Genomic DNA, 11,842 nt, shown 5'->3' on the forward strand with positions numbered 1-11,842 from the left:
GGGAACCAAAAATGTTTTGTTCTATGGCAATATTATGTAAAAACCCTCTTTGGAACCTTTAAGAGTATGATCTGTATAAATTCAACAGTTCTAAAGTCACACTCCTGTCCTCAACAACTCTTCTCTACTGTCTGACTCTCAAAATACACACACTCCGCACACTTGCTCACTGCGCTTGTCACGGTTGTCATGGTAATTTTCAATGCCCTGCTTCGAACACATTGCAGACTTTCTAAAAATAAGGATCTCTAGACTGTATTGTTTTTATTATGATTATTACTGTGCCTTTTTGTCTCTCTCCTACTCCTCTCACTGTCTCTCAATTGTACACTTGATTTAGCTTTTAGAACAGATATAGCTTGTGTGTTTGTGGCTTCTATTCTTTGGTGTTCTAAGATATAATCCTAATTATAAATCTGGCATCATATAAATTCCAAATAGGACTCTCATAAATGTAAAAACAACATACAATCGGTGCTGAATAGACAAGTGACATTGGTGGAGAGACATTTGTGCTCCTTATAAGCAAGACAGAATGTGCCTTGGCTTGACAGTCAGCCTTCAAGACATTTACAATAATGCAGTGTAATTGAATCCACAAACCCAGTGAGCAGCTCTCGCTTCTGGAGTTTTGCTCCATCTCATTCACTGTGACACTGTCACATCAGAGAGTGCAAAGGCGTGAACGCTTTTTCTTTTATAACCTTCTGATTGTCGAAACTGGGGCATTGTGGAGAATAACATAAGACAAATGTTGCTTCTTTATTCTTCAAGCCAGTGAGCCAGAGTTATGTAAGTTATATTCCAGAGAAACATTGTGTTTCTATAACTTACAGGTGTTATGATTGGAAAGTTGGTTACATGACTGCTTCAGATTTAATAAAATTTTTTTAAATATAGACATAAATTAGTCAACTTGACCTAAATTATGCTTTAACCATGTTGTTTTTTTTAATTGATATATTTTCTATTTTTTTTATCACAGTTCATTAAAAGGTTTGAACTGTTATGTGGATGAAACAATATACTGCTTGCAAACAATGTGGCACAGTTCAATGGTTAGTCGTCACCTTAGAATGATAAGGTTCTATCTGCGTTCTGAATGATTTTGAGATAATGAGCTTCAAGTTTTTGCATTCCATATAGCTAACAGTATGTGTGTTTTTTAAATAAAACGTCTTAACATTTAAACACTGAAAAAAAACACGTCATAAAGTAAATAAGAATATGTCAATTTTAAAATTTGACGGTCACACTTTACAATAAGGTTCATTAGTTAATGTTAATTATTGCAGTTATTTACAAACAGTGAATAATACATTTACTACGGTATTTGTTCATGTTAGTTAACGTTAATGAAAATACAGTAGTTCATTGTTAGTTCATGTTAACTCATGGTGCATTAACTAATGTTAACAAGCATGGACTTGGATGTTAATAATGCATTAGTAAATGTTCAAATATGATTAATAAATGCTGTACATGTGTTGTTCATGATTAGTTCATGTTAGTAAATGCATTAACTAATGAACCTTATTGTAAAGTGTTACCATTTTGACAAAAATTTCAGATAGAACCTTATAATTCTAAGGTGACGAGGTGACTTTATTAGACTTCACAAAATTAAAGGTCAAAGAAATGTGAGCTAAAACTGCTTGTCTTACTTAGTTTTTGTCTTGTTTCTACTTCAAATATCAAAAAACTTAATCAACAAGAATTTTTCTAGATAAAGAAATAATCTTAATTTAAACTGAAAACAAGATTAATTTGCTTGTTTTAAAGCAAAATGACTTGAATATGGCTAACTACTATTCACATTGTATTCTGATTGTAAGAGTTTGAATTCCAAGCTAATTTAATTGTTTTCTGTACTTGTGAATGATGGGTTTTCTGTTTAATTGTAACTCTAAATTACATTAAGGGTGATTGACTTCTCCAACAGCTTTTGTTGTAAAACATTTGTTTAGTAGATAAAAATAGCATATTGTCAGTGTTGGTATAAAAAATGGGCACACTGCAAAAAAATGCTTTTCTTACTTAGATTTGTTTAAGATTATTGTACACTCTTTATATATATGACTGCACTCCCTTCCATTCAAGTAATTCTATCCTGAAATTTGCAGATGATATTGCAGTGGTCGGGCTCATCAAGGATGAAAATGAGACCGCATACAGAGATAAATAAACTGGCTTTATGGTGCACTGATAATAACTTGGCCCTCAATACTTTAAAAACAAAGGAAATCATAGTGGATTTCAGGAGGAACAGACCAGATACTCTGCCCATATATATATACAAGAGGACTGTGTGGAGATTGTCAGTAATTTTAAGTATCTGGGCTTGAATCTGGACCAAAACATATCATGGAAAACCAACACTACAGCACTGGTCAAAAAGGCACAGCAGTGACTTTATTTTCTAAGGGTGCTAAAAAATAACAACTTGACCCAGGAACTGCTAGTGTCCTTTTGCAGATGCACCATTGAAAGTGTGCTGTCTTATTGCATCCCTGTGTGGTATGCATGAAAAAGCTGCCCATGAAAAAGCCCATGAAAAAGCTGCTCTCCAAAGGATTGTCAACACAGCGCACAATATCATCGGCTGCACTCTTCCCTCCTTAGAGAAGTTGTTTAAGACCCACTGCTACAGCAGAGCATGCAGCATCCTGAAGGACTCGTCTCATCCAGCATACCATCTATTTCAAATGTTACCTTCAGGGAGACGATATTGGACCATACAAGCTAAAACAAGCAGATTAATAAATAGTACATTTCCAAGGGCTGTTGCAATAATGAATGGACATTAAATCGAGGGTGTTTCTGGCCAAAATCATTTTAATCTAACTCACATTTTAACCTGCTGCTAGAAAATGCACTTGCCACTTTATACGCACATCATATGCACTTTTAGTAATGCATTGTTATTCTTTTAATGATTGATTATTGTTGCCATTTTATCTTTTTATCTCTTGTTATTATTGTTGTTGTTTTAGATAAATACTGTAGGACTGCACTGAGGCAAAACTGCATTTCGCTTACCCCATTGGCAGATTGTTTTGCTTGTTTTGAGAAAAAAATCACCTAATTTGGCATATTATTTCCTAAAACAAGACAGTAAGTTTTGCTTATCTATAAAATTCTTCATGATTAAGGAATGTTTAGATATTTGGACTAAAAAGAAGACAAAACTCTAAGTAAAAAAAGCCTTTTTGCAGTGTGCCTATTTTCTTATACCAACACAGACAATATTCTATTTTTATCTACTAAACAAATGTTTTACAACAAAAGCTGTTGGAGAAGTCAATAGCCCTTAATGCAATTTAGAAGTATAATTAAACAGAAAACCCATCATTCACAAGTACAGGAAACAATTAAATTAGCTTGGAATTCAAACTCTTACAATCAGAATACAATGTGAATAGTAGATGGTCATATTAGTCATTTTGCTTTAAAACAAGCACAATAGTCTTGTTTTCAGTTTGAATTAAGAGTATTTATTTATCTAGAATAATTCTTGTTGATTAAGTTTTTTTGATATTTATTTTATTTAATTTTGTTATTTCTTTTCTTCTATATATATATATATATATATATATATATATATATATATATATATATATATATATATATATATATATATATGTGTGTGTGTGTGTGTGTGTGTGTGTGTGTGTGTGTGTGTGTGTGTATATTATATATATATAAGACAAAAAAATCGAAGTAAGAAAATAATTTTTTGCAGTGTAATGGGTTGCCAGAACTTTTTGGCTGTTGTTTTGAGGATTATATATACAAGAGTTGGACGATGAGACTGAAACGCCTGGTTTTAGACAACAATAATTCATTAGTATAGTGTAGTACCTTTTTTGCAGCCAACAGAGCATCAGTTCATCTTGAGAATGACAGATACAAGTCCTGCACAGTGGCCAGAGCGATTTTGAGCCATTCTTTCTGAAGAATAGTGACCAGGTCATTACGTGATGCTGGTGGAGATAAACATTTCCTGACTCAATTCTTCAAAACACCCCAAAGTGGCTCACTAATATTTAAATCTGGTGACTGTGCAGGCCATGGGTGATGTTCAACTTTCCTTTTAATGTTAATCAAACCACACTGTCACCACTCCTGCTGTGTGTATTGGTGCACTATCACAATGATACATAGCACCGGGTTCAGGATACAATGTTGAATGGTACATTGAATGCACATGGTCCTCCAGAATGGTTCAGTAGACCTGAACAGTGACGCACTTGTCTAGCACAAGCATTGAGCTGAGGGAATGCCATGATATTCTAGCACAAACCATCACTGATTTACCCTCATTGCGTCACCCTCGTTGGGTGGTATGGGTCTTTGGAGCTTCTTCCCACCGTAACTCTCCCAGATAGGGAAAAGACAGTAAAAGTGTAACTAAATCGAAACACTTGTTATATAAATGTAACAATTGTCACCCAAATTAACATTAGATGAAAGAAACATATATATAGTGTATTTTTATAAAATCACATCATCAATTACTGTCCTAATATCTATAATATGGTGATTTTTATTGCTTTATAGTGAATACACGGATAGGGATCAAGTTCCCTAAGAATTAGCCATGTAAAATTGTCACTATATATGAGCTTTAATGACATATGGCAGTTAACTTTTTCCTCATTAAAACATGCCACTGTGTTCTAAAACTGACTCATAATGCTATAAATATGACAAGGAGGTTTATAGAGAGATCCAACATGTTGAAATGGAAAATCAGTAAATTAATTTCCAGCAGAGAGCCATATGTAAGATATACTTTATTTGTGTCATTTATTACAAATAGGTTTGAAATGCATGTGTTTACATAGAGCCTGATCCTGATTCTAGTTTGACTGGTGATTGGCGGAGGAAACAGGATGTACAGTGTAACTGAAATATCATCTTTTTGGTAACTGAGGAACCAGGTCGTAACATCGCTGTTTAATATCAGCTGCTTCAGTGAGGTAGACATTGAAACGATTTAGTCACAGAATATCAAGTGAAAACACTACAAATACAATATACTTCAATAGTCAATAAACAGAGATTATCACAAAAGAACACTTTCACTTGAAAATATTGTAATCATTGCACCTTTTTTAAAAGATACTTAATACTAATAAGCTGATCATTCCATAAAGACAGACATCTCAGAGGTTACGTCTTTGAGAGAGGAAAAAAATAGAAACGTTTTACACACAAAAACAGTCAGTGCACTGTTAAGCAATGCATAAAATTAAATAACCAATCCACATACATCGTAATATACAAAACAAGGCTATAAAGTAGGTACTGCTATATATAAATTAACATGTAAAACATAACATACCAGCAGTTTCAATATCTGTGACAGTTCTACACACTTTAAAATACTTGGCCTGAAACATTGAAATGTAGAAACATCTCTCGTATATAAAGAGAGCAGCATTTCTACAAAGCTATTGAATTTATAATGATAGCAGCAAAAAGGTTATCATCGCTTTTAATGTTTTCTATAGCTCATAATTATGGCAACAGATATTCTTATCTTAGATAAGAGCATGTATGTTCTTAACTTATAGCTTAAGGTTATAGAATAAGCCATCTAATATGATTTACTATTTTTAAAAAATATTGTTCAGAAAGATTGCTAACCGAACCCAGTGATAAACTACATTTTGACATAAAAATCTCTATTTTTAACACCCAGTGGAGCAAATCATTTAGCATAAACAATTTTTGACTATCTACACTTCTAAATAAGTGAATAAATCTTCCAGTTACTATGATATAACAGTCACTTTATGTTAAGTAACAGTCTACGCAAGTCTTTCATAAGTAAGCCTCGGGAGTAGACTGCTTTGAATATAATCCCATACAATGGAAATGTAAACTTATGACATGGCACAGCTTCATAAATTAACAGTCTAAAAAATTCCAAAAGCTATTTCGGATGTAACAGTTCTCGTCATTTACTTTCATCGCCAGAAGTTCTGATAATGGTTGAAGAATGTGGCAGGCAAAATTTCACACGGACATATAAATGGCATTAAAACAGGGCTACTGATTGCTTATTGACTTTGTCTTTATCATTCAGACCATACTGCCAAATACTATAGTTGATAATTTACTGAACTTACAGTAAACGTAACCTAGCACAGCGCAGGCGTGGATTATAGAATGAATTAAATGTAATTTAGGGTTAAAGTGAAGTTGTAGTGGCTTTAAATGCCTTCAAAATAAAACAATCCCTTCAAGATGACCAAGCTTACATGTGCATAGTCAAACCTCTGTTTTACGCTCACATGAAACATCAATACATCAAGACAGTCATTTAAGATAGCTTGAAGAAATACATTTAGTCATTACTATATGTACTTAGTCATTACTATATATACAAAGCAAACTTTGCTTTTGAAGTTTCAACCATTAACCATCTATATCCTGGACTTACTTCAACCTCCTAGGCTTCGTTATCCCTAACCACCTTCTTAGTCCTTAATCTGACCAAGTTACCAAAGTTAGGATTATAGAATGAGCCAAAACACAACTCATTTGAATAGATTTTCCCTTCAGCGGTCCGAGCCCCTCACTCTTTAAAAACATTTTTTGAGAAGTTACATCTGGTGACCTCAATAGCAATAAGATGTTCCAGAGTGAATCTCACATCTACTTCCTGCTCAGTTGGACTTGTGTTCACCATTTTTGGCCCAGCCTCGAGTCATGGCTGACACCACAATGCTGTACATGGTGAGCCAGGCCTGGCGCAGAGATGTTGTGTAGGCTGGTCCCAAACTGGACTGTAGCATATAGAGCAAGGACTCTCCAACCAACTGATGAAAACGTGAAAGAATCAAATCAATCACCTGATAGTCTGAAAATTCACTGTGACACAACTGTCAATCTCATTGTCATCTTTGACATTTGAGAGTTACAGCTGCAATATGCAATTTCCATCATCACAGATGACTAGCTAATGATGACTGGAACTTGCAAGCAAAGTGTACTCACAGCGAAGGACTGCGTATTCACTCCAACTGCTTGGTGCTTCCTTCCCAGGTTCAACAAGAAGTCCTCCAGTGTGTGTAGGTCATCAAGATGGCTCACAGCTGCATCAATCACTAACATCACCTGGACAGATATACAACCACTTGAGCTGAGATGAACATATTTATCTGGGATTGCACTTGGGCCAAAGTTAGTCAAGTAAAAGAAACTTATTTGACTACACTAGAGGGGTTATTTCCTGGAAAATCATCTTCCTGTAGAGGTGCCCAATCCTGTTCCTGGAGATCTACCTTCCCACAGAGTTCAGTTGCAACATTGATCAAACACACCTGTCTTTAATTACCAAGTGCTCCTTCAGATCCAACTTAGTTGGTTTAATTTTGTTTGATCAGATTTGGAGCTAAACTCTGCAGGAAGGCACTGTAGGTCTCCAGGAGAAGGATTGGGCACGCCTGTTGTAGAGCAAGGCTGTCAAACTTACTTACAGAGGGGTTACAGTGCTGATATATTCAGCTTGTTCCATAGTTAAATCCGTGTGATCCAGCAATTTAAGTCCTTCAGGAGGAAGGTATACCTCCTTTAAGAAGTATTTTTGCTTTAACCTTCAACCAAATCCATTAAGACATTTGCTTGTGCTAGTATGACTTGAGTAATCCTATGAAATCAGATTCTGTTCCAGGTTTGTTGAGCTCTGCAGAAAGGGTTTCTCCACTTAGGAGAGGTATGAGACACACTTGTCCTAAAAAAAAACTATGTCACTGTCTAGCAGAAGTAGGTATGTTTGGTCCTAGAGCAGGCGTGACCAAGCCTGTTCCTTGCGATCGACCTTCCTGCAGATTTCAGTTGCAACCCATATCAAACACACCTGCCTGTAATTATCAAGTGCTGTTCAGGTCCTAATTAATTGGTTCAGGTGTGTTTGATCAGGGTTTAAGCTGAACTTTGCAGGAAGGTCGATCTCCAGGAGCAGGGTTGATCACCACTGTCCTAGAGAAACACAGCCCTGTAGAGTTCCAGACAATCTTAATTAACCACACCTGAACAAGCTAATAAAGCAAGCAGGTGAGTTTTTATATTTAAGTTGGATCTAAACGCAACAGGAGTGTAACATTGTGGTACTGTACATTTACATAACTCTGCTCTATGGCAGCAGTTCGCAATCCTGGTCTTTGCAATAACACTCTCTGCACATTTTGCAGGTTTCTCTTGTTCAACAAACGTTATTTAGCTCATTAGAAGAGAGCTCTATGAAGAAATTGTGTTCCAATTGACGTTCTACATAGTTTTCCCTGCTCTAGCCCCCTGGCCCCTGCTCACAGGAAACTGGCTGATGTTTTCTACATTTAAAAACAAAGATTTGCACAACAGTGTTTGCAGCATCTTCAGATGAACTCATTAGTGTTAAGGGTAGTTAGTGTAACTGTAATTATTAGTCATTTCCTAAGAACTTTAATACCTTTGAATTAAAAATTCTTCTTTTAATCTGGAATCAAAAATATCCTGCAAAAAACATGTGATGTCCTCCACTTTTTAGGGCAATAACTATTGTCCTCCACTTTTCAGGGCAATAACTATTGTCCTCCACTTTCCAGGGCAATAACTAACATTTGAACTACAATGGAATATTTTGGGTTACCCAAAGAACCTTTCGTTTTGTTTTTTCTTAGTCTAAGGACCATTTTAATAATATGAAAAACCTTTTTACACTAAAGTATAGAATAATTTAGGCATGACACTTGCCCCTGAGCACTGAACCATCAACTTACCAATTTGACCCATTTACTCAATTAAATCAAGATTGCTACACCTTATGCTAAATGTTTGGTATGTAATGCTACCTGTTTCCTAATTTTAAGACTGCAAAGAACGATGTGGTCTCTTTGAGACCGGATTTTCTTGGCAACCTTGGAAGGACACAAAACACAGAGGCATCTCTGTGAGAATTAAAATGTGCTGATATTATTGATTGCTGTTGCTCAACAAGTTCTGCAGGTTTTCTCCATGCCTTATATTCATTCATTTATTCATTTTCTTTTCGGCTTAGTCCCTTTATTAATCTAGGGTCGCCACAGCAAAATGAACTGCCAATTTATCCAGCACATGTTTTACGCACCCTTCCAGCTGCAACCCATCTTTGGGAAACATCCATACACACTCATTCACACTCATACACTACGGGCATTTTAGCTAACCCAATTCACCTGTACCACATGTTTTTGGACTGTGGGGGAAACTGGAGCACCTGGAGGAAACCCACGCGAACGCTGGGAGAACAGAAACGCCAACTGACCCAGCCAAGGCTCACACCAGTAACCTTCTTGCTGTGTGGCGACAGCACTACCTACTGGGCCACCGCATCGCCCCATCTCTTATAATAAACTAAATTAGTAGTTCCACAAGGCATCACATTTGTGAGCTTGCAGCAAGAATCTACCCCTGGATTTCTAAATAATTATCTTAAATCAGCATTTAATGCATCCTCCATGCTAAGAACCCATCTAGGTACTGCCATGTATTCTTGATACCTGGTTTCTCTTAGTCATGGGATCTAACTTTTGCAGTAGTTGATAATGTAGAACAAGAAGAACACGAGCAGGCAAGATTTCATTAGAACACATACTGAGAATCGCCCCAAAAGTAGTTACGTTTGACCTCAGGGCTCACCTTGGTGACGTGCTCGAGGAACTCTGGGCTGGAGAGACATTCAGGTGCATCGCCACAATTTGTGCTGTAGCTGAAGAGAGTGAGTAGTGCAGGATCCAGCTCAAATAACCTATCAAGAAATGTTACACAAACCAGTCACAGGCCTGGATCTTGGTTATGGTTATTTCCTGTTTCTATAACATGAAGAAAAACGAAATGGTGCGATATGAGACATTTAGCCTTGAAAAGAACACTGAACTGTGTGCATCCCTTTTCTTCTGTAGCTATCAAGTTTTGAAAGAAAATCCTTTTCATCCTTCCCCGCGAGTTTGAAGAGGAATACTTGGTAGCATCCTTCCTCTGAGAAGGTGATTCTGATGAAAATGCTCTTGCTGCTCCCTGTCGCCAAGCAACAAGTCAAGCCTCTCACTGAGCTGCGGTTAGATGAACAGACAGCGGGAGACTGATAGGGAATGTTTGATGGATTAAAAAAGCTTACGCTGTACTTTGCTTGCCAATTTGCTACACCTTCATGACAAGTAAACTTATTGAGTTATGAAATGCAATGCAATTTGACTGCCTATTACTGTTTGTAATATTTCCTTTATTTGCACGAAATGTCATTGTTTTAAGAATGCATTACTTGTATGAAATTAGAATTTTTGACAAATGTCCCAATCTCAATCAAATCTAATTAATCAAATGCTCTGAAGATGTACACTGCATAACTTTCTGAATAAACACGCAGGCTGATTTGAATGACATTATCCTGAATGCGAAAGAGTTTAACAGTGCATGCAGCGTGATGGATACAGTACCTCGTGAACAAAACGATTCCATGTGGCACCTTGTTCTTCCCCAGACTCTCCCAGCTGTCCCGGATGAGACCCTTATCTTTTTCAGACAGCTTCTCCATTGTGACCCTTAGAATTGCTGTGATCCCAGTTGTCTTTCAATGGTGTCGCTTCAAAATGTTTTCTTCAGTTCAAAGTAGGATCTCCCGAATTCCCATTTCCGGACTTCAGACTTCCAGAGTTCGGGCTTCAGGTTTGACCCCCCTGTGTAGGGCACAAATTTGCAGATATAATTCGGCAAACAAGTCTTATCAGAAGAGCGTGCATCAGAAAGCCTTTTAAATACATTTCATTGACAATTGAAGTCATGCATTCAACATTCAATAGAGAAGAAACCTAACTTAGCTCTGACTTTATACTCACAACAAACAGTGTGAAGCTGACGTACCTTGCCTTCACTGCTCTAGAGGTGACCTTCTTCTCTCACTGGCTTCGTCTGTCTTTCTCTGGCATTAGGATTTCTGTTTGTTCACTGCGAATATGTATATGTCAAGCCTGCAATCCTTGTGTTTGCTCTCTCTCTCTCTCTCTCTCTTTCTTTCTTTGTCTCACTCTCTCTCTCTCTCTCTCTCTCTCTCTTTTCCTCTTTGCTCCCCCCGCTCTCTCACACACACATGCAAACACTCACTTTCTCTCTCTTTATCTCTCCCTCTATCTGCTCCCTCTCCCCGCTCTGCTGCATGCAACCTCATAGATGCTGCTTGATGTGCATTCAAACTAAGATGAAGAAACGTGTTCTGCAACCTTCTGAAAGCAAAAGACGTGCGCATATTTCAGTACACTTTGTCTTTTTTCAATCCACCACATTGAAACTGTCCTAAATGGCTCATATGGACTGTCGATAAGGACAGAATGGAAATATCTCTGATCTCCACTGCTCCTAATGTAGTTCATGTTACGAGCCATAGCTCCTCCTACAGGTGAGAGTCTGGCCTTTAATAAAATTACAACACTTTCAGACACTCCAGATGCATTTATGATTGAAGAGCACATTTGAGGAGAACTAATTTGAAGAAAATATTGTGTACTGGAGTGAAAGATGTTCATTTTCAAACTAACAAGAATTGCATAATGTTTTTGTGAGCAAAATGTGAAATTTTTTTAATTCACTATTCTTGGTGCTTTGAAACAACTCCAATGTTTAAATTAAGATTCAATTTGTCAATAGGAAATAATTATGAAGATTTTTAGGAGCTACAAAAATAAGTAATTTTTTTATTAAATATGGACAAATCCAACTTTAACTCAATGGTTGTGTTTGTGCATATTCTATTAAAAATAACAATGAAACAACCCAGTTTTTTTTTTTTTTTTTTTTTTTTTTTACAAAACCATTGGAG

General features: G+C 36.5%; 1 protein-coding gene across 2 annotated transcripts; it reads right to left on the reverse strand.

The window, feature by feature from the left end:
* Positions 1-4,781: 4,781 nt before the first annotated feature.
* Positions 4,782-10,965, reverse strand: ngb (neuroglobin). Of its 2 annotated transcripts, none has more exons than XM_087288320.1 (5): positions 10,866-10,965; positions 10,467-10,706; positions 9,670-9,778; positions 7,009-7,128; positions 4,782-6,830 (listed from the first exon to the last, which is right to left on the reverse strand). In XM_087288320.1, exons 2-5 carry the CDS (start codon positions 10,562-10,564, stop codon positions 6,678-6,680), a joined length of 480 nt encoding a protein of 159 aa, XP_087144446.1. In that variant the 5' UTR covers positions 10,565-10,706; positions 10,866-10,965; the 3' UTR covers positions 4,782-6,677.
* Between the last annotated feature and the right edge of the window lie 877 nt (positions 10,966-11,842).

The sequence above is a fragment of the Danio rerio genome, chromosome 17 (assembly GCF_052040795.2).
Source record: "Danio rerio strain M-AB ecotype USA chromosome 17, GRCz13ab, whole genome shotgun sequence".
Lineage (NCBI taxonomy): Eukaryota > Metazoa > Chordata > Actinopteri > Cypriniformes > Danionidae > Danio > Danio rerio.

Excerpts from the sequence above, each read along its gene's own strand:
- ngb (XM_087288320.1), bottom strand. The coding sequence starts at position 10,564 with ATGGAGAAGCTGTCTGAAAAAGATAAGGGTCTCATCCGGGACAGCTGG. Across the intron at positions 9,779-10,466 it reads GGAATCGTTTTGTTCACGAG|GTTATTTGAGCTGGATCCTG; the intron begins GTACTGTATCCA and ends ATTTCTTGATAG. Across the intron at positions 7,129-9,669 it reads TCCTCGAGCACGTCACCAAG|GTGATGTTAGTGATTGATGC; the intron begins GTGAGCCCTGAG and ends ATATCTGTCCAG.